General features: G+C 46.5%; 1 protein-coding gene across 2 annotated transcripts; it reads left to right on the top strand.

The window, feature by feature from the left end:
* The first annotated feature begins 2,313 nt into the window (after nt 1-2,313).
* msrb3 (methionine sulfoxide reductase B3) lies at nt 2,314-26,824 on the top strand. Of its 2 annotated transcripts, XM_041869265.1 has the most exons (7): nt 2,373-2,455; nt 3,317-3,522; nt 11,654-11,762; nt 15,584-15,661; nt 16,173-16,201; nt 25,346-25,443; nt 25,718-26,824. In XM_041869265.1, the coding sequence occupies exons 2-7, from the start codon at nt 3,447-3,449 to the stop codon at nt 25,910-25,912; spliced, it is 585 nt and encodes a 194-aa protein (XP_041725199.1). In that variant the 5' UTR covers nt 2,373-2,455; nt 3,317-3,446; the 3' UTR covers nt 25,913-26,824. The 2 variants fall into 2 exon arrangements, with proteins under 2 accessions (XP_045071412.1, XP_041725199.1); XM_045215477.1 differs by lacking the exon at nt 3,317-3,522 and having other exon boundaries at nt 2,314-2,455.
* Nucleotides 26,825-27,587: the final 763 nt, after the last annotated feature.

The following is a 27,587-nucleotide window of genomic DNA, read 5'->3' as shown; positions in this document are numbered from 1 at the left end:
TAGTAGGCTACAGTATCCTATCAGTCTAATAATAGTAGGCTACAGTATCCTATCAGTCTAATAATAGTAGGCTACAGTATCCTATCAGTCTAATAGTAGGCTACAGTATCCTATCAGTCTAATAGTAGGCTACAGTATCCTATCAGTCTAATAGTAGGCTACAGTATCCTATCAGTCTAATAATAGTAGGCTACAGTATCCTATCAGTCTAATAGTAGGCTACAGTATCCTATCAGTCTAATAGTAGGCTACAGTATCCTATCAGTCTAATAGTAGGCTACAGTATCCTATCAGTCTAATAGTAGGCTACAGTATCCTATCAGTCTAATAGTAGGCTACAGTATCCTATCAGTCTAATATAGTAGGCTACAGTATCCTATCAGTCTAATAGTAGGCTACAGTATCCTATCAGTCTAATAATAGTAGGCTACAGTATCCTATCAGTCTAATAGTAGGCTACAGTATCCTATCAGTCTAATAATGTAGGCTACAGTATCCTATCAGTCTAATAGTAGTAGGCTACAGTATCCTATCAGTCTAATAGTAGGCTACAGTATCCTATCAGTCTAATAGTAGTAGGCTACAGTATCCTATCAGTCTAATAGTAGTAGGCTACAGTATCCTATCAGTCTAATAGTAGGCTACAGTATCCTATCAGTCTAATAGTAGGCTACAGTATCCTATCAGTCTAATAGTAGGCTACAGTATCCTATCAGTCTAATAATAGTAGGCTACAGTATCCTATCAGTCTAATAGTAGGCTACAGTATCCTATCAGTCTAATAATAGTAGGCTACAGTATCCTATCAGTCTAATAGTAGGCTACAGTATCCTATCAGTCTAATAATAGTAGGCTACAGTATCCTATCAGTCTAATAGCAGGCTACAGTATCCTATCAGTCTAATAATAGTAGGCTACAGTATCCTATCAGTCTAATAATAGTAGGCTACAGTATCCTATCAGTCTAATAGTAGGCTACAGTATCCTATCAGTCTAATAGTAGGCTACAGTATCCTATCAGTCTAATAGTAGGCTACAGTATCCTATCAGTCTAATAGGACCAGTGGAGTAGGCCTGTCTTTCTATTCTGCCAGTAGAGCTACTGGGCTGGGAGCATGATACAGTGTTTACTGATCTGCAGGTTCTCTGGATCCCTTGGGACTGTTTCTCTCTATTATGATGGAGAGAGAGAGGGGGGGGGGAGAGAGAGAGGGAGGGGGGGGGGAGGGAGAGCACTCAGCTTTAGTCCAGCGTCATAGCTCAGCTTCAGCTCTATATAAGGCCATACTAGTTCTGTATTAAGTCCAGAAGAAGCCAGCTAGCTAGGCTAACTGTGTTTTATCACGTTCCACCTCCTCACACATTTTTGTGGAGTTCAGCTTTATCCAGTTTTGCTTGAAGCTACACTACTGTATTTTCCAACTGGTATTTTGGCAGGGCTTGTTTTGATCTTTTTCTCAACAACAATGGTCTTGTTAGACTACATCAGGGTTTCCCCAAACTCCGTCCTCAGGACCCCCAAGGGGTGCATGTTTTGGTTTGTGCCCCAGCACTACACAGCTGATTTTAAAATAATCAACTAATCATCAAGCTTTGATTATTTGAATCAGCTGTGTAGTGCTAGGGCAAAAACCAAAACGTACACCCCTTGGGGTCCTGAGGACGGAGTTTGGGGAAACACTAGCCCTGCGTCGTCACCTAAATCAGAACTTTTCAAACGTATCAGGCCCAAGTTTTGACCCAGTGTCAGCTGGCGCCTTGGTTGGACCTCAGTAATGTTGTGAACCTTTTTGAAAGGTTGTCTAGTTTCCTTCTCTACTTCTGCCACCCTGTGGTGGATGTTGGTACTGCAGTTAGACGGCTGAGTTCATCCTAGGAATGTTATCCCGTCATCCCAACAACAACAATTCAAAGTAAACCAGCAAGCCCTTTTTAGTCATGGCTAATTATACTGAAGTATACAACAAGTACACCGAAAATAACAGATCTACAACTCCATTTTACCGGAACATTTCAAGGCTGCTTGGTTTGTACTAACCTTCTATGCATCTCTCTCTCTCTCTCTCGGACACACACACACAGCAGGAAAAGCCTTGCTTAATAATCACATCTCCAGATTCACCACTAGATGTCCCTCCCTCCACACGATTCTAACTCACTGTAACCTCACACACACACACACTTTCTATCTATCTCTCTGTGTCGCCAACAACGGCTTTATTTGTAGCCTGTGCGGGTCCCGAAATGTGTGTCACCTTCCAACATCACACACACCCACGCTCCTACTCAACCCCCCTCTCTCTCTCTCTCCTTGTAGCTTGGTCTGTCTTTCTCTGATTGTGTGCCTGCCCTGCCATGGCTGTCCTGCTAAGGCGTGTGGGCCGTGTGGCTCTACAGTTGTCCCTGAGACAGACCAGGACCCCCCATACGGCCCCGCTGCTAGCCACTCGTCTAGGTAGAGTAACCACCGCCTGACTGTGTCATAACCCCAGATTAGGGGGAACTGGGTTGGGATTAGGATTAGATGCTGTCGGTCTCATCACACTCCACTCTAGCGCAATAGAGCCCCACAATGGAGGTGTCATAATACCCAGAAAACTTAGTGGTCAAACATTTAATTGTTGGAAAATTAATTGTCCTAGAGAGATTTTACATTGTTATCAAAACGTCACGCCAGGGTGAGCCAACACGAAACACAGCCCTTTATATTAAGGGTTCCTAAAATCCCCTATGGGAAAAATGAATGGTGGAAAAACGATTGGAACCATTTCCCTGTTTGACCTCTAGGTTTTCTGGGTATTATGACTCATACTGTGGTCCTCTATAACTAGGCACTGTCCAGAGGGTAAAGACAGCCATGCACAACATTATATGGTACTTATTCCAAATAATCTACCAATAATAATATGACTTATCTATAATCCTGTACTAATAATGAACCCTAACATTCTGATTAATGTCCTTCTATAACTGTCTCATCCTCACCTCTGGGTCAACTTCAAATGCCTTAAACTGGAGGTGAATATTTCATTCTGGATCAACGTCTTCAACATGGCCTCTGTCCGTCAAGGCTCTGTGTGTCCGTCTGTCCAGTCTCCTCTTGTCTGTTAACCAATCGTCCTACAGCATCAGCCCTGCATGAAAAAAGGGGGACGTCGGTCGGTGGATGGATCAGACCCTGCTGTCTGTCTGTCTGTCTAACAGTGTACAGTGATTGACCTGTGACCTTTGACCTATGTGTTGTTGTTTTCTCTCCCTCTCCCTGCTCCCTTCCCTCCCTCCCTCCCTCCCTCCCTCCCTCCCCTCCCTCTCTCAGCCTGAGTAGCATAGCACTCCCCCATCCCTCCCTCCCTCCCCTCCTAGACAGCGTGTGTCAGTCGGGCGTGTCCTCTCTCTCCTCCAATCAGCAGACAGCAGCTGACAGGCCCAGCCAATCAGAAGCAGCCATGTCGGGGTTCAATCTGCTGCACCTGATCACCAATGCCAAGCCTGCTGCTCTGAAGCCATGTGGGCTCCCTTCAGGTTGAGCCTGGCGCTGTGTGGTGTGCCTCTCTGTCGTGCTCTGCTCTGTTCTGCTCTGCCTCTTGATCTCCTTGAGATGGTTATTTTTTTATGAAGGGGGTGTGATGATTTGTCTCCTGCAGAAAAAAAACACCTACAATATTATTTATTAAGTTAATGTTTTATCATTTGTTGTAATTATTGTAGCATTGAAGTCATATTCATAGCTTGTTTACAGCTAGCAGGTTTATTTGCGAGAGGTGTAATGACTACATTTGGAAATATTAAAATATATAGAGATTCAAACGTGTTTAGTCAAAGCTTGGCGATTGTGGTGTTTTTACTGCAGTAGTCAATAACAACCCTTCTCACATTCTGCTAAGCCATCTCTTCTCAGCTACAAACCTTGACTGCTGCCTATTTCAGCTGGTCATGGAATAACCAATAACTCACTGCGTGCCTTCCTTTCAGCTTGCATCTAACGTACTGTGTGTTTTTTAATGCTGTTTTTGCTTGGCTAACGTCAACTTCTTTTATCCAGAGAGATTTGGGTTTTAGATGTCTAGAAACCAGCATCTTACTTTCTTCACATCACCCCTGTACTTCTCTAATGGCAGAGGTTTAATATGGCTGTATTAGATAATTATTATTTGTATTATTATTATTAGTGTATTATTAATATATTATGTTGGTATTAGACATGTTTCAGAAGCCAATTAATGGTTAATTAATCTGTGACCTGACGTTGTTGAATGGTCTCATTTTAATTCACTGTTTGTGGCTACAATACCATAAAATACCCCTAAAGTATTGCTCACAGTCATCAATGAAATACCACACTGAAGCTCTGCTGGGTCTGGATCAACACGGAGACGGATTGGGTTGGGAGAACCACCTAAAGGGAGGGAGGGAGAGACTGGAGAGATTGAAGGCGGGAGGGAGGGAGGGAGGGTCGGAGGGAGGGAAGGAGGGTCGGAGGGAGGGTCGGTCGAGGGTCGGAGGGAGGGAGGGTCGGAGGGAGAGAAGGAGGGAGGGTCGGAGGGAAGGAGGGAGGGTCGGAGGGAGGGAGGGAGATAAAAAGAGAAGGTCGGGGAATGAAAAGCCATACGTTTGACAAGTTAAAATAAGCAAGCGGGGGTAGCAGAGAACAAACCTTGCTTACAATTAGGAAACAATATTTACACTTGAGGTTGAAAAATGTGCTAATTTGTAAGGTTGACCCCTAGCTACATCAGAACATAGTCACGGGCAGGGCTACAGGCACAGGGGCCGCATACCAAGGGGGCTTCCCTAGTGGCACCCTATTCCCTATATAGTGCACTACTTTAGACCAGAGCCCTATGACACCCAATGGTGCCATTAGGGGCCACATTCCAAGTCGAGTTCTTTACTGGCTCTCAGAACACAAATGGAAACAGTGGGTAGTTTCCCTCATTCTCTTTCACTACACCCCTTCCCAAAGAACAGAGAGGGGTCAATGGAGTACACCATCCCCCCCTTACCTCACACAGTCAGTCAGTCAGTAGGAGAGTACCCTATACCACCCCCCTTACCTCACACAGTCAGTCAGTCAGTAGGAGAGTACCCTATACCACCCCCCTTACCTCACACAGTGAGTCAGTCAGTAGGGAGAGTACCCTATACCACCCCCTTACCTCACACAGTCAGTCAGTCAGTCAGTAGGAGAGTACCCTATACCACACCCCCTTACCTCACACAGTCAGTCAGTCAGTAGGAGAGTACCCTATACCACCCCCCTTACCTCACACAGTCAGTCAGTCAGTAGGAGAGTACCCTATACCACCCCCCTTACCTCACACAGTCAGTCAGTCAGTCAGTAGGAGAGTACCCTATACCACCCCCCTTACCTCACACAGTCAGTCAGTCAGTAGGAGAGTACCCTATACCACCCCCCTTACCTCACACAGTCAGTCAGTCAGTAGGAGAGTACCCTATACCACCCCCTTACCTCACACAGTCAGTCAGTCAGTAGGAGAGTACCCTATACCACCCCCCTTACCTCACTCAGTCAGTCAGTCAGTAGGAGAGTACCCTATACCACCCCCCCTTACCTCACACAGTCAGTCAGTCAGTAGGAGAGTACCCTATACCACCCCCTTACCTCACACAGTCAGTCAGTCAGTAGGAGAGTACCCTATACCACCCCCCTTACCTCACACAGTCAGTCAGTCAGTAGGAGAGTACCCTATACCACCCCCCTTACCTCACACAGTCAGTCAGTCAGTAGGAGAGTACCCTATACCACCCCCCTTACCTCACACAGTCAGTCAGTCAGTAGGAGAGTACCCTATACCACCCCCCTTACCTCACACAGTCAGTCAGTCAGTAGGAGAGTACCCTATACCACCCCCCTTACCTCACACAGTCAGTCAGTCAGTAGGAGAGTACCCTATACCACCCCCCTCACACATGGAGGCAGTTCTGTTTCAGTTTAAAGCACCTTCATTCGATACACAGACACACTCCAACCCCCTTCGTAGTTCAACCCCTCGTGTGTTAAAAAGTAACTTTCCCCCCCCCACGGGACAGAGAAAAGGGGGGTATCAATGGAGTCCATTCACTTACCAGCCCTTTTTAAACTCCATGTGCTTACTCCATTCACATGGTTTCAATCTAACAGGGAGGAATTCTCCACATAGTCCGTAAGAGAGAAGAACCCCTCCCCAAAACCTGAAACGGGAACGACCTCACCGGCAGCCAGATTCCAACTCCGCACTGGGAAAATCCCAACGTTCCCCAAAAAAGAAAAAAAGAAAAACAAAGTTACTTCCTTTAAAGAAACAATCATGTCCGCCGCAGCACACTAAGGGAGCGTCCCAAATGGCACCCTATTCCTTTTATAGTGACCATAAAGTAGTCCTCATGCTTCCCATTTTGAAAAAGTTTCGGAAAAGTTTGTGCATATATTATGACAACGTTTTGTGACGTTTTTTTTTGTTGGAATTGGCCTTCATCAAGGGTTGTTTCGGCTGTTCGTTCAAACTTTGTTTTTGTTTTTTTTCTCTCGAGGCGAGCCAAAGTTCAGGAGCCGAAGTCTTCAGTTAAGGGATTCTTCAATTAAGTGTTGTCATTCAACAATAGACGACTCGTTCTCATGCGCATTTTTTCACTTGAGAAATACTGCAGCACATAGTTTAGATGTAACATTTTAGCGACTAAGATCTCCTCGTCAAAATTACTGACAGATTTCTTGAGTTACTCTAAATGACCAAAAGTATGTGGACACCTGCTGGTCCAACATCTCATTCCAAAATCATGGTCATTAATATGGAGTTAGTCCCCCCTTTGCTGCTATAACAGCCTCCACTCTTCTGGGAAGGCTTTCCACTAGATGTTGGAACATTGCTGCGGGTATTTCCATTCAGCCACACGAGCATTAGTGAGGTCGGGCACTGATGTTGGGCGACTAGGCCTGGCTCGCAGTCGGCGTTCCAATTCATCCCAAAGGTGTTTGATGGGGTTGAGGTCAGGGCTCTGTGCAGGCCAGTCAAGTTCTTCCACACCTATCTCAACAAACCATTTCTGTATGGACCTGGCTTTGTGCACGGGGGCATTGTCATGCTGAAACAGGAAAGGTCCTTCCCGAACTGTTGCCACAAAGTTGGAAGCACAGAATCGTCTAGAATGTAATTGTATGCTGTAGCGTTAAGATTTCCCTTCACTGGAACTAAGGGGCCTAGCCCGAACCATGAAAAACAGCCCCAGACCATTATTCCTCCTCCACCAAACTTTACAGTTGGCACCATGCATTCGGGCAGGTAGCGTTCTCTTGGCATCCGCCAAAACCCAGATTCGTCCATCGGACTGCCAGATGGTGAAACGTGATTCATCACTCCAGAGAATGCGTTTCCACTGCTCCAGAGTCCAATGGCGGGCGAGCTTTACACCACTCCGGCCGACGCTTGGCATTGCGCGTGGTGATCTTAGGCTTGCGTGCGGCTGCTCGGGCCATGGAAACCCATTTCATGAAGCTCCCGATGAACAGTTCTTGTGCTGATATTGCTTCCAGAGGCAGTTTGGAACACGGTAGTGAGTGTTGCAACCAAGGACGGATGATTTTTACGCGCTACGTGCTTCAGCGCTCGCCGGTCCCGACTGAGGGTTCCTATTCTGGTGTTGGAACCACCATACTCTGGGTCAGAAGACGTGCCAAATAATATGTTGTGTCAATCAGATCTGGAAGTGTCTTAACGGTTCCACACTGTCAGATCTGGAAGTGTCTTAACGGGTCCACACTGTCAGATCTGGAAGTGTCTTAACGGGTCCACACTGTCAGATCTGGAAGTGTCTGACGGTTCCACACTGTCAGATCTGGAAGTGTCTTAACGGTTTCACACTGTCAGATCTGGAAGTGTCTTAACGGGTCCACACTGTCAGATCTGGAAGTGTCTTAACGGTTCCACACTGTCAGATCTGGAAGTGTCTTAACGGTTTCACACTGTCAGATCTGGAAGTGTCTTAACGGGTCCACACTGTCAGATCTGGAAGTGTCTTAACGGTTCCACACTGTCAGATCTGGAAGTGTCTTAACGGTTCCACACTGTCAGATCTGGAAGTGTCTTAACGGGTCCACACTGTCAGATCTGGAAGTGTCTTAACGGGTCCACACTGTCAGATCTGGAAGTGTCTTAACGATTCCACACTGTCAGATCTGGAAGTGTCTTAACGGGTCCACACTGTCAGATCTGGAAGTGTCTTAACGGTTCCACACTGTCAGATCTGGAAGTGTCTTAACGGGTCCACACTATCAGATCTGGAAGTGTCTTAACGGTTCCACACTGTCAGATCTGGAAGTGTCTTAACGGGTCCACACTATCAGATCTGGAAGTGTCTTAACGGGTCCACACTGTCAGATCTGGAAGTGTCTTAACGGGTCCACACTGTCAGATCTGGAAGTGTCTTAACGGGTCCACACTGTCAGATCTGGAAGTGTCTTAACGGTTCCACACTGTCAGATCTGGAAGTGTCTTAACGGTTCCACACTGTCAGATCTGGAAGTGTCTTAACGGGTCCACACTGTCAGATCTGGAAGTGTCTTAACGGGTCCACACTGTCAGATCTGGAAGTGTCTTAACGATTCCACACTGTCAGATCTGGAAGTGTCTTAACGGGTCCACACTGTCAGATCTGGAAGTGTCTTAACGGTTCCACACTGTCAGATCTGGAAGTGTCTTAACGGTTCCACACTGTCAGATCTGGAAGTGTCTTAACGGGTCCACACTGTCAGATCTGGAAGTGTCTTAACGGTTCCACACTGTCAGATCTGGAAGTGTCTGACGGTTCCACACTGTCAGATCTGGAAGTGTCTGACGGTTCCACACTGTCAGATCTGGAAGTGTCTTAACGGGTCCACACTATCAGATCTGGAAGTGTCTTAACGGGTCCACACTGTCAGATCTGGAAGTGTCTTAACGGGTCCACACTGTCAGATCTGGAAGTGTCTTAACGGGTCCACACTGTCAGATCTGGAAGTGTCTTAACGGGTCCACACTGTCAGATCTGGAAGTGTCTGACGGTTCCACACTGTCAGATCTGGAAGTGTCTTAACGGTTTCACACTGTCAGATCTGGAAGTGTCTTAACGGGTCCACACTGTCAGATCTGGAAGTGTCTTAACGGTTCCACACTGTCAGATCTGGAAGTGTCTTAACGGTTCCACACTGTCAGATCTGGAAGTGTCTTAACGGTTCCACACTGTCAGATCTGGAAGTGTCTTAACGGGTCCACACTGTCAGATCTGGAAGTGTCTTAACGGTTCCACACTGTCAGATCTGGAAGTGTCTTAACGGTTCCACACTGTCAGATCTGGAAGTGTCTTAACGGGTCCACACTGTCAGATCTGGAAGTGTCTTAACGGGTCCACACTGTCAGATCTGGAAGTGTCTTAACGATTCCACACTGTCAGATCTGGAAGTGTCTTAACGGGTCCACACTGTCAGATCTGGAAGTGTCTTAACGGTTCCACACTGTCAGATCTGGAAGTGTCTTAACGGTTCCACACTGTCAGATCTGGAAGTGTCTTAACGGGTCCACACTGTCAGATCTGGAAGTGTCTTAACGGGTCCACACTGTCAGATCTGGAAGTGTCTTAACGGTTCCACACTGTCAGATCTGGAAGTGTCTTAACGGGTCCACACTGTCAGATCTGGAAGTGTCTGACGGGTCCACACTGTCAGATCTGGAAGTGCCTTAATGGTTCCACACTGTCAGATCTGGAAGTGTCTTAACGGTTCCACACTGTCAGATCTGGAAGTGTCTTAACGGGTCCACACTGTCAGATCTGGAAGTGTCTTAACGGTTCCACACGGTCAGATCTGGAAGTGTCTTAACGGGTCCACACTGTCAGATCTGGAAGTGTCTTAACGGGTCCACACTGTCAGATCTGGAAGTGTCTTAACGGTTCCACACTGTCAGATCTGGAAGTGTCTGACGGTTCCACACTGTCACGGATGGTCTTGTGATCTTATTCCACAACCCAAAATAATTGTAAAGGGCTCTAACACAGTCTGGCGTTGGAACCATTAGACAGTTCCAGATCTGACAGCTAGGGCCCTAAATAGTATACCGTCCGTTCCATTTAATCCGCGCTCAGCTCCGTCGCAGCATTTGCGAGGGTGTGTAGCGTCCTTAAAGGGATGCTAGCAGATACCATAGACTTCCAGTCATTGTGCTAACGCTAGTTATCATTGGCTCGTGAAATGACCTCTTAACGTCCTTCATGCTGGACACGGAGACATAAAAATGGTACCCACGAGTTCATCTGATTCTGGGGAAGTAGATAAAGGGCCTCATTGCCAACATCCCGAAGTATCCCTTTAAGGGGTGTAATAGCTTTTGGCTAAATAACCTTCCATGAACACCAGAACATCTTCACTGTAGACTGACTAGTGCCTACTGCCTACCAAGCTAGAGTGAGTGAGTGTGTGTGTGTGTGTCTGTGTTCACAACCAATTTCGTTTGAGAATGTTATCCATGCATTTCTGCTCTGTTCTCACAATGGCCTAACATGACTCCTTGCTGTCCCCAGTCCGCCTGGCCTTGCTGCTATTCCAGTTTCAACTGTTCTGCCTGCGGTTATGGAACCCCTACCTGTCCCAGACCTGCTGTTTTCAACTCTTAATGATCGGCTATGAAAAGCCAACTGAGATTTATTCCTGATTATTATTTGACCATGCTTGTCACTTATGAACATTTTTGAACATCTTGGCATGGTTCTGTTATAATCTTCACCCGGCACAGCCAGAAGAGGACTGGCCACCCCTCATAGCCTGGTTCCTCTCTAGGTTTCTTCCTAGGTTTTCGCCTTTCTAGGGAGTTTTTCCTAGCCACCGTGCTTCTACACCTGCATTACTAGCTGTTTGGGGTTTTAGGCTGGGTTTCTGTACAGCACTTCGAGATATTAGCTGATGTAAGAAGGGCTATATAAAATAAAATTGATTGAAATTGATTGATTTTAACCTAATGTTTTACACTAGGTGAAATCGCCTAGACTTCATCTCGGTTATCCCAGAACTGAAATCCCATGTAATTTGGTCAGATGATTGACGTTTTACATATTCTGTCCAGGAGAGATTACCTAGACTAGATTCCACAATATTAGAGTTGTTAGCCTGTGGAACCGGTCCGGTCTGGTCAGCTCCAGGACGTGCTTTGGCCGTAGCACCCCCCCCACCCCCCCCACCCACCACACACACACTAACTGTAGAGAGGTCACGATCAATGCAAAAATAATGGTCGGTTCCAGGCAAGAGTCAAGTAATTACAATCTAAAACATCTAAAAACCAAAGTTTGCATGTGCAACCTTCTCCACTCAGTCCCTATACTAAATTGTGTATGACATTTTTGTTTGTATATTTCTGAAGTGATCAACGTGTGTACATCTTGCCTGGAACCTGAGTGATATGAGAGGGCAGTGCCTGAGCATCGTGTTTAGACAGGGAGTGTGATGAGTAGCTAGGGTCCTGAGTTTCTCCTGACCTGGGGAAAAAAACTCCTGGCCCTAGTGATGATGATTATAATGATGAGGGACAAGTAAAGGCGGGGGGGGTCAGAACGGGGAGATGCACCCTCCCCCTTGGCCACAGCAGTGGTTCTGAGACCCTAACTCTTTCCCCCTCCTCCCCTCCTATAGGAACATGCCGTACCAAGAAGACATGGCCCAAGTCCTTCTCTCAGGAGGAGCTGAAGAAACGTCTCTCCCCCATGCAGTTCCATGTCACCCAGGAGAGAGGAACAGAGAGGTATTGGACCCCCAAAGCCTAATGTATAGGGACCCCCAAAGCCTAATGTATAGGGACCCCCAAAGCCTAATGTATAGGGACCCCCAAAGCCTAATGTAAAGGGACCCCCAAAGCCTACAGGGCATTGGGAAAGTATTCAGACCCCTTGACTTTTTCCACATTTTGTTAGGTTACAGCCTTATTCTAAAATTGATTAAATAGTTTCCCCCCCCCTCATCAATCTACACACAATACCCCATAATGACAAGGCAAAAACAGGTTTTTATCAAACTGAAATATAACATTTACATAAGTATTCAGACCCTTTACTCAGTACTTTGTTGAAGCACCTTTGGCAGCGATTACAGCCATCGAGTCTTCTTGGGTATGACGCTACAAGCTTGGCACACCTGTATTTGGGGAGTTTCTCCCATTCTTCTCTGCAGATCCTCTCAAGCTCTGTCAGGTTGGATGGGGAGGGTTGCTGCACAGCTATTTTCAGGTCTCTCCAGAGATGTTCGATCAGGTTCAAGTCTGGGCTCAGGCTGGGCCACTCAAGGACATTCAGAGACTTGTCCCGAAGCCACTCCTGCGTTGTCTTGGCTGTGTGCTAAGGGTCATTGTCCTGTTGGAAGGTGAACTTTCACCCCAGTCTGAGGTCCTGAGTGCTCTGGAGCAGGTTTTCATCAAGGATCTCTCTGTACTTTGCTACTTTCATCTTTCCCTCGATCCTGACTAGTCTCCTAGTCCCTGCTGCTGAAAAACATCCCCACAGCATGATGCTGCCACCACCATGCTTCACCATAGGATGGTGCCAGATTTCCTCCAGACGTGGCATGGCGCTTGGCATTCAGGCCAAAGAGTTCAATCTTGGTTTAATCAGACCAGAGAATCTTGTTTCTCATGGTCTGAGAGTCTTTTAGGTGCCTTTTGGCAAACTCCAAGCGGGCTGTCATGTGCCTTTTACTGAGGAGTGGCTTCCGTCTGGCCACTCTACCATAAAGGCATGATTGGTGGAGTGCTGCAGAGATGGTTGTCCTTCTGGAAGGTTCTCCCATCTCCACAGAGGAACTCTAGAGCTCTGTCAGAGTGACCATCGGGTTCTTGGTCACCTCCCTGACCAAGGCCCTTCTCCCCGATTGCTCAGTTTGGCCGGGCGGCCAGCTCTAGGAAGAGTCTTGGTGGTTCCAAACTTCTTTCATTTAAGAATGATGGAGGCCACTGTGTTCTTGGGGACCTTCAATGCTGCAGAAATCTTTTGGTACCCTTCCCCAGATCTGTGCCTCGACACAATCCTGCCTCGGAGCTCTACGGACAATTCCTTCGACCTCATGGCTTGGTTTCTGCTCTGACATGCACTGTCAACTGTGGGACCTTTTATATAGACAGGTTTGTGCCTTTCCAAAGCATATCCAATCAATTGAATTGACCACAGGTGGACTCCAATCAAGTTGTAGAAACATCTCAAGGATGATCAAACAGGAAACAGGATGCACCTGAGCTCAATTTCGAGTCTCATAGCATAGGGGTCTGAATACTTTTGTAAATATTTTATTTAGCAAAAATGTCTAAACCTGTTTTTTGCTTTGTCATTATGGGGGTATTGCGTGTAGATTGTGGGGAAAAAGTCAAGGGTTCTGAATACTTTCCGAATGCACTGTAGAATATGGGACCCCCAAAACATTTCTATAGTACTGCTACTGCGCCATCAAGTCAATTCATTTAGGGGGGTAAATAACAATATGCATTTCTGTCAACACCAATGCAAGGATTAAGAGGTGTAGTAAATATTGCTTAATTATGGTGTAAGATACATGTGATTTTTTTGTTTTTGTTTTTCGCAGTTCATAGTTATTTTGCTGCTCTGATTGGTCAGTCACGTTCCACGAGCCGTCATTTTTCCCCCCCCCCCCCAACGGAACATTCCAGAACATTCCTGTGTCACGTTGACGTTAAAGCTTGGCTGGCTTTATCCTAAAGGCCCTGGCAGTGACCTCACTAACCTGCCTTGGGAGGTCGCAGCGTGTCTCTAGTCGGTCGGCAGCAAAACAGTCGTTCGCTGGAAAATACAGTGGGACGACCCAAATGGCACCCTGTTCTCCTATTGGGCTCTGGTAAAAAAAACAGTGCTCTATATAGGGAATAGGGGTGCCATTTGGGACGTAAAAGAAGAAGAAACTCAGTGACACTAGTCTCTACCCCTCCCCTCCCTCCCTCCCTCCCTCCCTCCCTGGCAGGACACACGTGGGGAAAGGGTTTGTCGGACCATTTTGAGGGAGGAATGTGAAAAATGCCCTGGATGGTGGTTGGTTGGTGGAGGCGGAGTCTGTGTCCCAAATGGAACCCGATTCCCTATTTAGTGCACTACTTTTGACCAGGACCCCAATGCACCCTGGTTAAAACTGGTGTACAATATAGGGAAGTGGCATTTGTGACGCGTCCAGGGAAACGAGGTCGGCAGGGGGATACTGGGGTGTGGTGGTAGGTCCCCCCCTCCCCCCTCCAACTGGGTTCGGTTCTGGCCAGGCCTAAAGCTTGTGGGCCCAGCCATAGCCCCTGTTGCCAAGCTGTTCTAAGCTGGTGTGGCTGTAACCTACACTGTGGTCTGCGGCTCTCCACCACGGGACACTTCCCCATTTCTGTGGCTTCGATACCCAAACGACCAGAGCCCGGGTTTTTTTTTTTTTAGACACATAATCATTGTTAGTAGCACAGATACCTATAAACAGCTGATCCATAACTGTTGTTAGCAGCACAGATGCCTATAAACAGCTGATCCATAACTGTTGTTAGCAGCACAGATGCCTATAAACAGCTGATCCATAACTGAACATTTAAGGGTTTAGTGCTGCTGTATCATGAAAACAGTCACAGGTACATGGCTTTATTTGCAGTGAATCCATTAACCCGGGACTGTCTTCATGATACAGCACTGCCTCGCGTGCCTTATTGTTTTTATGAAACTGTCACCCAACGTATTAAAATAACAAAGAATTACATGTTTTCATTCAAACTTTATTTTGATAAGTAAATTCATACAATGTTTAATTCTTCCACCAGAAGATATAGTCCGTACAGAAATCTGGTTATTTTGGTCATGTTGCTACGTAGTTGCTATGCAAAGGGACTCATCTGTTCTAAACAAAATGGTTGGGTTTTACTTGGATACGTCCACGATAATGACGTTGATGCGTGATTTCGACTGGCTCAGGGGGAAAAAAGTTGTCTCATCTAGTCTGGGCGCCGTTCACTCGTATGTATGGTACTACAGATATCGAAATTCGAAAGTGAAACATTGTTTTCCGAGGTCGGACAGGCTTATATTAACCCCCGCTGCACCAAACTAAATGCCAGGCTGGAAGCAAGGGGGAAATAATGTGCGAGTTGAGATAATACAAGAGATCATTCGGACATGATAATCTTATTGAGGGGCATTGGCAGGGGCGCAACTTTCACTGGGGACATTCTGAAATTACATTTTTGTCCCCCCCACTTCTAAAACCAAAGTTGCGCCCCTGTGCGTTGGTAATGTTCAGATGGAACTGTTAGCAGGCGTGTGTGTGTGTGTCTGACACCAATACAGCACGGCTTGGAACGCAGCATCCAGGATCCAAACAACCCGTTTTTATAGCCGTTGTTAGTAGCATGGAACTATCACAGCTGATCCAAGTGTACTGCTAGCACTGACTTTGATGATAAACTTCCTTTTTTATGGAAGAAAAATCTCCTTCCTAGCTGTCATAAGTTGACTGCCTGCACTAACTGTAAGTCACTCTGGATAAATGACTAAAATGTAAAACCGTACTACTGTAACTAGAGTCGATCCGTCTCCTCCTCCCCAGTGCCTTCAGAGGGGAATACACCGACTATAAAGAGGATGGTATCTTCACCTGTGTTGTCTGCGGCGCCCCGCTGTTCAAGTAAGTTTAGATGGTTGGTGACGTCATTACTGTACCCCCCGCTCCCGATCTCCTCCTGATTTGGTCTAACCTTCCTCTCCTCGGAGCCAGTGCCCCCCCCCCCCCCTTAGTCCCTTCTAGTCTCTCTCTCTGATTGGTTCAAGAGCCACTTTCCCTCCTCTTAGTCCCTAGTCTCTCTCTGATTGGTTAAAGAGCCACTTTCCCTCCTCTTAGTCCCTAGTCTCTCTCTGATTGGTTCAAGAGCCACTTTCCCTCCTCTTAGTCCCTAGTCTCTCTCTGATTGGTTAAAGAGCCCCTGGCCTGCCTGACCCAGTGAAGGTTAACTGTAGCTGACGAGCTTCGTTACCAGGTCACCTGTTTCCCCTCAGGGTTGGGAAGGACATCCAATGTACATCAAGGAGAGGAGAGAACACTTTTGAAGTGCCTGATGCTTGTTGTAAACTTGTAAAGTTGTATTTTGTAGGTTAGAGAAAAGAGACATTGACTAAAATCCATTGTCTCCCTTTTGCAGGTCAGAGACGAAGTTTGACTCTGGTTCAGGTAGGTTTGATACAGCCTCATTACCTCACACATTATTCCATGACTTCCTCTGGCACCGACCAACCGCTCACAAGTCAAGGCAACGCTGATGAGCTCCGAGTCACGTTGTCTTGTTTCACTTGCTTAATGTCTTAATACACGGTAGAATAGACCTTGTATGGGGTCCCAAATGGCACCCTATTCCCTATTTAGTGCACTACTTTTGACCAGGGCCCGTTAGGGGAATACAGAGAGAATAGGGTGCCATTTGGGACGCACTCCTTGTTTCACTCAACATAAATAAATAATAAAATAAATTGGTCATTTAGCAGACGCTCTTATCCAGAGCGACTTACAGGAGCAATTAGGGTTAAGTGCCTTGCTCAAGGGCACATCGACAGATTTTTCACCTAGTCTGCTCGGGGATTAGAACCAGCGACCTTTCGGTTACTGGTACAACGCTCTTAACCACTAAGCTACCTGCCGCATAATAATGTAATAATGTATAGTTGCCATTTTCCAAAGGCCTCATATCAACACGAGTTCCAGATTAGAGACGTTGAAGCAGCGTAACATTGTATTTGACACATGCTTCGTAAAAGAAAAGGAGTAGACTAACAGTGAGTCTAGGCGTGTGCACTCGTTCGGCTTTCTGATGGTTTCTTAGAACAGTTACAAATAAAACACCCTTCAATGTTTTTGTGAACAAAGCATGAAAACGCACGGAGAAAATCTCACTGCCGATAGGTACTTATCACCGCGGGAGGCCCTTCCTTCCTGCGTGACGACCGGGTAGCTACACACATGAATCGCAACGCTCGTCAGTGGCCGACAACTTCACTTTGAGCCAATCGGAGAGCACGAACCCCCACGTGGGAGCCAACAAAAAAAATGAAAGAGGGCGTTGAGTCCGTACAGCTACAGATGAGCCAGTCACACTTCATATGCAATGTAGGCTATGGGATGGTAGCTAGCTAAGTGCACAGACGCAATGCTACACAACCCTACTTCCTCCAAGCTAGCTAACCACTGTAGCTAGTATTGACATTATCATTAAATCACAACGGGATTAGCTAGTTTCCATGAAAACAGCTGCCTGTGTTAGCTGCCAGGTTAGTGCAGTGTCCTTCGCTAGCTAGCTGTGTTGTGCTAGCTAGTGAATATGCTAACGTTAGCGAGCTAGATGTGTTGTGCTAGCTAGTGAATATGCTAACGTTAGCTAGCTAGCTAAACATACGGCAATGGTCTGGCACTGGCAGTATGGGATTATGAGAGAGTGAATTAAATTGTCTTTCGTAATCTTACTAGGTAGTTATCTAGCTGTGGCTATCAACAAGGGCTCTACAAAATAGCAACATTAGTAGCGCAGATAGCTGGGAATCTAGACTGTAAGCAATTCGCACATGTATATGTATTGCCAAACAACGCTACTGCCACCTTCTGGTCTGGAGTATTTTAACAGAGCTGAGAGGCTGATGACTTCCAAGGTTTTTGCTGTGTTCAGAGGTGCTAAGTACGGTCGGCAGGCAAACGTTTCTGAGCTTTTACACCTCCGACTGACCAGTGGGGGAAGATTAAGGCTGCACCCCAAAATGGCACCCCTATCCTCTATTTAGTGCACTACTTTTGACCAGGGCCTGGGCTCATATGGCTCCGGTCAAAAGTAGCGCACTTATATAGAGGATAGGGTTGCCATTTGGGATGTAGCGTAAGACACTTCCAGAGAGTCGTTTTTAATGAACGCTATCTTGGGGAGTCTGTCATAGCTAATCCTTAGGAATTCCTGTTGGGTTTAATTGCAGTCTCTCTCTCTGACCAGTGATCTGTCTTAGGCTGCAATTAGGAAATACCTTAGAGGGGAGATCGGCCGCGGTGTCCCTGAGACTGAGGAGGAACTGTGATGAATGTTAAAGGTTCTTCACTAAAGGGTTTCAGAAAAAGACTAAGAATGAGGATTTAGTGAATGAGGTACATTCTCAGAAACAACCCTCCTTCTGGAAAGCTATGTGGGCAGGCTTTTGCTCCAGCCCTACTAGAAGAAACCTGTTTCAGCTAACCAAGGTCCTGAGGAGCAGTGGCCTAGTGGAGAAGTTGAGATGAACAGCCCTACTAGAAGAAACCTGTTTCAGCTAACCAAGGTCCTGAGGAGCAGTGGCCTAGTGGAGAAGTTGAGATGAACAGCAGGGGGAGACAGAGAGGTGTGTGTGTGTGTTGGGAGACGCATAGACGTGTGTCCACAAGCGCTACAAAATTTGCAGAATTTTCTACAAAATGTTAAACTAGGTGTATCTCAGTCACACACACACACACACACACACACACACACACACACACACACACACACACACACACACACACACACACTAAGCTCAGTAACAGTCCTCTGGGTTGGAGTTAGCGTTGGGGATTCTCCTATTCTGACCTATAGATTCCTCTATTCCCCAGTGTGTTTCCTGTGTTGCTGTGGAATTTCATGGCTTTGTAGTTGTGGCCAAGCGTTTCCCTCCCCCAACTCCTCAGACTGGGGGAGTGGAGGCAGGGGTAGACGGTTAGCAGCTTGATGGGTGAGTGTGGTTGTTGTAGACCTACCACATGTCCATGATGGTGTTGGAGCTGTAGCTGGTGGTGCTGGGGGATGGACGGGTGGGGGGGGGGATATGGTGGTTGTTCCAGGGAGCCGGAGGCTCCAGGGGTAGACGGAGAAGGCCTGAAGAGGAGGAAGATGGAGGAGAGTCTGGTTGTTGATGACCTACCACAGGGAGATGGAAGGAGGGAGAGTTGTAGGAAGGGAGCTGGGGGGGTCCAAGAGGTAGACAGTTAGGGGCTTGAGGAGCATGGTGGAGGATGGATGGGGGTATTAAGGTCTGGTTGTTGTACTACAGAGAGCTCGGTAGGGTCCAGGTTGGAGAGAGGGGTGGTGGAGGAGGAGTGGGGGATCTGGTTGGTGTACCGTAGGGGGCTGAGGGTTCATGGAGCTAGGGCCCAGGGTGGAGAGAGGGGTGGTGGAGGAGTGGGGGATCTGGTTGGTGTACCGTAGGGGGCTGAGGGTTCATGGAGCTAGGGTCCAGGGTGGTGGAGGAGTGGGGGATCTGGTTGGTGTACCGTAGGGGGCTGAGGGTTCATGGAGCTAGGGTCCAGGGATAGATGGCTATGCCTGAGCAGGACAGAAGGGTGGAGGGGTGTAGGGGTCTGCTTGTTGTATTATAGGAAGCTTGGTTGGGTCCAATGACTCTCGTCACATCCAGTGGTGACTTCTGTTTTCCACCGCAGATAGAGATATATGATCTCCCCAGTGGTTTCAGAACCTCACCTCTAAACCTATCACTCTCCAAGTATCTGATGCTATCTTCTGTTGGAGCACTTGTCACGGAGTATATTAATACACAGCTGCTTCTCCTCCTCTCCTCTATCCCTCCCCTTCTCCTCCTTCTCCGTCTCCCTCCTGTCCTCCTTCTCCCTCCTGTCCTCCTTCCCCTCCTCTCCTCTCCTCTATCCCTCCCCTTCTCCTCCTTCTCCCTCCTGTCCTCCTTCTCCCTCCTGTCCTCCTTCTCCCCCCTGTCCTCCTTCCCCTCCTCTCCTCTCTCCCCTTCTCCTCCTCTCCTCTATCCCTCCCCTTCTCCGTCTCCCTCCTGTCCTCCTTCTCCCTCCTGTCCTCAACCTGTCTTCACATTACCCTATTTCCCCTCCCCCGTCTCTCTCCTCCCTCCCTTTCTCCTCCTTCTCCTTCTCCCTCCTGTCCTCCTTCTCCTCCCTCCCCTTCTCCCCTCTCCTCCTCTCTCCCTTTACTGATAACTCAATAAGCTGGAGTAGGCTTGGATCTGAGAAACAGGGAGCAGGCAGGCGGCGTGAAAGCTCACTTCCTGTCACAGGCTGAGACAGTGCCCAGGGAGCCCTGAACGGGGGTGACCACCCATGAGAAGACCCTGTGGCACTGCAGCGTGGAACCCTCCAGACGAACCAACTGCTCATGGAAAAGCAGAGAGAGATCGCATACAGCTAGAAACCCAGTGGATTAGGCTTTGACATTTCCTTTAATTAGCTTGATGTTCAGAAACTGCATCAAGCCTACTGCTCAGTCTTAGAAAGGTTGATTCAGAATATTCCTACTTCTATATAAAAAAACAACAACATTTTAATTAAGAAGTTAACTCACAGATGTTGTATTGTGATCTAATCCCCTACATTTAGGAAGTGGATGGAAAAAGGTTCTAATTTTAGACTAATGTAATGAATACTTTTTCGACACCTCCAATAGAGGGCGATATCCTCTGTTCCTCTTTCTTAATCCCAACCTGAAACAAACATATTTAGAGGGAGGAAGAGGAGAGGGAGGGAGTGAGTGAGAACCTAGCCAAGGGGTAGGAGGGGGAATCCTCTGACTGACTGGGAAGATACATACACACACAGGCGTGCACGAATGCAAGCAGGGAGGCACGCTTGCAGGCACACACACATACACACAGCTGTGCGACCTGCACTTTTATTTTGGGAGCACCAATGCGACTAAAAGAAAACACAATAAAAATGTAAATGCGTAACAATATTTAGTACTGACACTCTTCTCTACACTGCTCAAACAAGGCAGGCTGCCTCCCACGGCTGCTTGCTCCAGCACCCGTCCCCACACACCAAGTCACCTCAAGCAGCACGCCGTTCCTCCACTGTTTATTCTCTGAGCACGCTGTCAATTCATGCACTCAACGTATTCTTCCAGAACAAGAAGAAGAACGATGCTGCTTTCCACGTTGCTTCTAAATATGAATCCACATGTTTTCTCTTTTCTACTATTCGTTTGTGTATCTTGCTCTCTGCAAAACCGCTAGTTAGTTAGGAGGATGGCGTGTGCTTAAATAATGCTAATCGCTAACTAGCTAGCTGGCTAGTGAAATGCCGTTTAGCTAAATGCACTAGCTATGGCAAAACCAACGTTAGCTCTAATACAGGTAAGTTACCAGTGGTGGCGTAGATCAGTATGTTGTTTGTGCAACACCATGTTCTGAATCAGATAGCCTATTCTAAAATAGTTGTCTAAATGCAACATCTATTTATTCAAATGTGATTAGGGTCCCCGGGGAAACACTTGTTCAACACTTTGGTTCCTACCCTGTCGTAACGCCTACCTGGCTTTTTCATTTGTTGTCACGCAACACCAACCATAAAAACAATAATCATTCTGTTTTCTATGATTCCAACAGTTCAGCCAAGTGTTTTGACCTGCCCTGAGCTCCTTCATCATCTGAAGCCAACTAGAAACTTTCAATGTCCATCATCTTCATTTAAATGTGTTTGTTTGTTTGTTTTTGCTCCATGCACTTTAGGGAAACAATGGAAATAAGTCTGACTTTAGGGACCACAATGGAAATAAGTCTGACTTTAGGGAAACAATGGAAATAAGTCTGACTTTAGGGAAACAATGGAAATAAGTCTGACTTTAGGGAAACAATGGAAATAAGTCTGACTTTAGGGACCACAATGGAAATAAGTCTGACTTTAGGGACCACAATGGAAATAAGTCTGACTTTAGGGACCACAATGGAAATAAGTCTGACTTTAGGGAAACAATGGAAATAAGTCTGACTTTAGGGAAACAATGGAAATAAGTCTGACTTTAGGGGAAACAATGGAAATAAGTCTGACTTTAGGGACCACAATGGAAATAAGTCTGACTTTAGGGACCACAATGGAAATAAGTCTGACTTTATGTTGTTATTGCCATCAAGTTTTATAAACTGGTAAATAAAATCAATCAATCGATCTATATCGCAATATTTTGTTGAAAAATAAATTGCAATTAGATTATTTTGCCCATATCGTGCAGCCCTACTAACAACCTGGTGACTTTACCAGTATATGCAAACACTTGGTGGCACAGAGAGAAAGGAGAAGTGATATCTTCTTCAGGAGTGAGTAGGATTCATAGGCTGCGTGGTCTTTTTGACCAATCAGATCAGCTCTGAAAAATATCTGATGTGATTTTTGTATTTTTGACCAATCCAGAGCAGCTCTGAAAAATATCTGCTGTGATTTGGTATTTTTGACCAATCCAGAGCAGCTCTGAAAAAGATCTGCTGTGAAAAGATCTGATGTGATTAGTCAAAAGACCAAATAGTGGAAAAATATCAGAATTGGGCTGCCTGTCTAAATGCAGCCAAATGGGCCCATTGTAGGCTATATCTCAATCAATTAAAACATATATTATTCTGGTGCTCCACACCAGTGCTACCAATAAAACATGGGAATTTAGAGCCCACACACACAGTTACACTTTGCACTAATGAACAACATTAGTCTCTCAGACAGTAATACGTTCTAAAACTGGCTTAAACCGTTAACACAAAGAGCCAGCAGGCGTTCTATCTGTAAAATAGCTCTGATACACATTCCCACCCAGCAGAGCAGGCTTAGTACAGGAGAGCTGGCTGTGAATTAGACTGATTGGCTGAGCACTTTCAAGGTTGAGAGGCAGACTGGAATGTGACAGTCTGAACACTTTAACTAGCCCCTACTAGCCTGGTTGGACCAAAACACTCAACAAACCTACTAGCCTGGTGGGGACCAAAACACTCAACAAACCTACTAGCCTGGTTGGACCAAAACACTCAACAAACCTACTAGCCTGGTGGGGACCAAAACACTCAACAAACCTACTAGCCTGGTGGGACCAAAACACTCAACAAACCTACTAGCCTGGTGGGACCAAAACACTCAACAAACCTACTAGCCTGGTTGGACCAAAACACTCAACAAACCTACTAGCCTGGTGGGACCAAAACACTCAACAAACCTACTAGCCTGGTGGGGACCAAAACACTCAACAAACCTACTAGCCTGGTGGGACCAAAACACTCAACAAACCTACTAGCCTGGTGGGACCAAAACACTCAACAAACCTACTAGCCTGGTGGGACCAAAACACTCAACAAACCTACTAGCCTGGTGGGACCAAAACACTCAACAAACCTACTAGCCTGGTGGGACCAAAACACTCAACAAACCTGTCCTGGACTAAAAAGCATGGTCGGCTGTGTCAGATGACTGTAGTCCGAAACGTTATTCCAGACGTCTCCGGTTACATGGTATATTGTAAATACTATGTTTATATATAAATATACAGAAATAACTCAGCAAAAAAAGAAACGTCCTCTCACTGTCAACTGCGTTTATTTTCAGCAAACTTAACATGTGTAAATAGTTGTATGAACATAACAAGATTCAACAACTGAGACATAAACTGAACAAGTTCCACAGACATGTGACTAACAGAAATGGAATAATGTGTCCCTGAACAAAGGGGGGGTCAAAATCAAAAGTAACAGTCAGTATCTGGTGTGGCCACCAGCTGCATTAAGTACTGCAGTGCATCTCCTCCTCATTGACTGCACCAGATCTGCCCGTTCTTGCTGTGAGATGTTACCCCACTCTTCCACCAAGGCACCTGCAAGTTCCTGGACATTTCTGGGGGAATGGCCCTAGCCCTCACCCTCCGATCCAACAGGTCCCAAACGTGCTCAATGGGATTGAGATCTGGGCTCTTCGCTGGCCATGGCAGAACACTGACATTCCTGTCTTGCAGGAAATCACGCACAGAACGAGCAGTATGGCTGGTGGCATTGTCATGTCAGGATGAGCCTGCAGGAAGGGTACCACATGAGGGAGGAGGATGTCTTCCCTGTAATGCACAGCGTAGAGATTGCCAGCAATGACAACAAGCTCAGTCCGATGATGCTGTGACACACCGCCCCAGACCATGACGGACCCTCCACCTCCAAATCGATCCCGCTCCAGAGTACAGGCCTCGGTGTAACGCTCATTCCTTCGACGACAAAAGCGAATCCGACCATCACCCCTGGTGAGACAAAACTGCGACTCGTCAGTGAAGAGCACTTTTTGCCAGTCCTGACTGGTCCAGCGACGGTGGGTTTGTGCCCATAGGCGACGTTTCCGGTGATGTCTGGTGAGGACCTGCCTTACAACAGGCCTACAAGCCCTCAGTCCAGCCTCTCTCAGCCTATTGTGGACAGTCTGAGCACTGATTGGGATTGTGCGTTCCTGGTGTAACTCGGGCAGTTGTTGTTGCCATCCTGTACCTGTCCCGCAGGTGTGATGTTTGGATGTACTGATCCTGTGCAGGTGTTGTTACACACGTGTTCTGCCACTGCGAGGATGATCAGCTGTCCGTCCTGTCTCCCTGTAGCGCTGTCTTAGGCGTCTCACAGTACGGACATTGCAATTTATTGCCCTGGCCACATCTGCAGTCCTCATGCCTCCTTGCAGCATGCCTAAGGCACGTTCACGCAGATGAGCAGGGACCCTGGGCATCTTTCTTTTGGTGTTTTTCAGAGTCAGTAGAAAGGCCTCGTTAGTGTCCTAAGTTTTCATAACTGTGACTTTAATTGCCTACCGTCTGTAAGCTGTTAGTGTCTTAACGACCGTTCCATAGGTGCATGTTCATTAATTGTTTATGGTTCATTGAACAAGCATGGGAAACAGAGTTTAAACCCTTTACAATGAAGATCTGTGAAGTTCTTTGGATTTTTACGAATGATCTTTGAAAGACAGGGTCCTGAAAATGGGACGTTTCTTTTTTTGCTGAGTTTAGTATGTTATAAACTGAGTGCTGTTTCCATGACATAGACTGTCCAGGTGAATCCGGGTGAAAGCTATGATCCCTTATTGATGTCACTTGTTAAATCCACTTCAATCAGTGTAGATGAAGGGGAGGAGACAGGTTAAAGAAGGATTTTTAAGCCTTGAGACAATTGAGACATGGATTCTGTGTGTGCCATTCAGAGGGTGAATGGGCAAGATAAAAGATTTGAGTGCCTTTTGAACGGGGTATGGTAGCAGGTGCCAGGCGCACCGGTTTGTGTCAAGAACTGCAACACTGCTGGGTTTTTCCACGCACAGCAGTTTCCCGTGTGTATCAGGAATGGTCCACCACCCAAAAGGACATCCAGCCAACTTGACACAACTGTGGGAAGCACTGGAGTCAACATTGGGGGGCCAGCATCCTTCCGGAACGCTTTCGACACCTTGTTTAGAGTCCTTGTTTTGTACAGTCAGTGTATACCATCTTACCACCTATAGGATATCTACCCTGTAGCGAAGGCAACAGTGGAGATCCAGTTCCCGATAATAGGATGTGTTGTTGTTTCTTTGTTCCAGGTTGGCCGTCCTTCTATGACCTGGTGAAGGAGGAGTCGGTCACCGTAACGGATGATTTCTCCTACGGGATGCACAGAGTTGAGACCAACTGTAGTCAGGTATGCTGAAGTCACCTTATTTCACTTCTATTTGAAGTCATTGATAACCAATTCTCTGTTCCAATAACGACCTGGTTAGATATGAGATCTGCCTAGAGGTTAAAAGAGTAGCAGGGATAGGAGCGCTGTTTGGTTGAGCGGAAGTAGAGAGTAGATTATTGGTTCCCCTTTTGAGGGGGTTCCAGATTTTAGATTTTAGATTTCATATTTACAATACAACAAAAAACGTTGCTTGGATATTGCTGAGAAATCAGTCCTTTCTGTGTGTTTTCAGTGTGGTTCTCACCTAGGACACCTGTTTGATGACGGCCCCAGACCCACAGGGAAACGATACTGCATCAACTCTGCCTCTCTGGGCTTCCAGTCTGCCTCTGCCTCAGCCTCCAGCCCACCCAGCAACGGGGAGGGGGAAGGGGCCGGAGCTGGGGCTGGGCCAGGTGGAGCGGTCGGGGGCAAGACTGAGCTCTGAGTAGGGTCTCCTTGGTCTTGGACAAGAACTACAGGAACTACAGCCATGGTCTCTCGCTCCTTATCCAAACTGGTAGTCTAGGTCCTGGTCCAAACGTTACAAACGGAACAGAACCGATAGAGAATATAGGTAACACAGATCCAAATACAGTCAGCTCCATAAGGTGCCATCCAGCACCCCCTTTAGAAACTTCTGGAACATGATGCCTCTCTTGTGTATAGCCATGTAGGTTACACACACCCAAATACAGTCGGTCCAAAACAGTCGGTCAAATACAGTCCGACAAGCTGGCCAACCACTGGCTGCCTGCCCTTAAAACAGTCCCTGGCCTCTATTGTACTACATAACTGTTTGAGGAGGCACATATTGGATGCGGTGTCACGTTGCTCACATTGCTTTTGACCATTACTGGTTTTGATCGTATTTTAAGCATATCAACTTTTTATATTTTTCTTTAGAATAAAGTATTTTGCTTTGGAAAAAGTGAATGAATTATATATTATTCATATGAGTGTGTGGACTTCGACTTTGAAGAACAATGTTTTTGTTTTGTTTTTTTTGAAGTGATATTTGATACCGAGGGGTTTGATAGTTTAAGGACAACGCTTCTGTGAGCTGTAAAATAAACACCAAGCGGAGAACTAAGCATTCTTTCCAAAAAGAAACACACACACACACACACACATATACACACACACGCATATACACACACACACGCATACACACACACACACATACACACACACACATACACCAATAACACAGACCAGATGACTTCTGTTTAGTATGAATACAACTCTGGCCTGTCTTTTAAAGGGTTCATCTGCTGCCCCTGAATATGTTTTTCTGGCGTTTTGATTCCCAGACTTGTATTGACAGAAAGTTGTATTAAAATAAAACTTGACACAGCAATGTTGATGTTACTTGAGTTATTTGGATGTTTTCTGACCATGTTCATTTTAAAATGCCGTATTTGTTTGAGGGCAGAGTGGAAGACTAGTTTACAAACAGACAAAAACATTTTAACCTTAAAAAATGAGACAATGCATGAGGTGCCACACCCCCAGAGGACCTCTGTACACTTTACACTCCTGTGTTAACCTGGGAGTGGACAGAACTAGCCTGTTAACCTGGGAGTGGACAGAACTAGCCTGTTAACCTGGGAGTGGACAGAACTAGCCTGTTAACCTGGGAGTGGACAGAACTAGCCTGTTAACCTGGGAGTGGACAGAACTAGCCTGTTAACCTGGGAGTGGACAGAACTAGCCTGTTAACCTGGGAGTGGACAGAACTAGCCTGTTAACCTGGGAGTGGACAGAACTAGCCTGTTAACCTGGGAGTGGACAGAACTAGCCTGTTAACCTGGGAGTGGACAGAACTAGCCTGTTAACCTGGGAGTGGACAGAACTAGCTGCTGTAAAAGTCTGGAGACCCAGTTAAATAACAGATCATCTTCACGTCAAAAAAACCTGTTTAGAAGAGATATTTAGTAAGCTCCATAGACTCAGAATACAGCCATGATAAATGGAGCTTGTCCTATTCATACACCATGTACATGCTGCTTGTATAAGGCTGTCTTGTCTTTACACAGAAGGAAATGATTAAAATAAGTTACCGGAAGAGGATCAACCACCTGGGAGTGTGTGTCTGTGTACCTGGGAACCGTCCGTCCGTC

The sequence above is a fragment of the Coregonus clupeaformis genome, unplaced genomic scaffold (assembly GCF_020615455.1).
Source record: "Coregonus clupeaformis isolate EN_2021a unplaced genomic scaffold, ASM2061545v1 scaf0454, whole genome shotgun sequence".
Classification (NCBI taxonomy): domain Eukaryota; kingdom Metazoa; phylum Chordata; class Actinopteri; order Salmoniformes; family Salmonidae; genus Coregonus; species Coregonus clupeaformis.
Note: the sequence above shows the minus strand (reverse complement) of the source record. Positions and strands in the feature narration are given on the sequence as shown.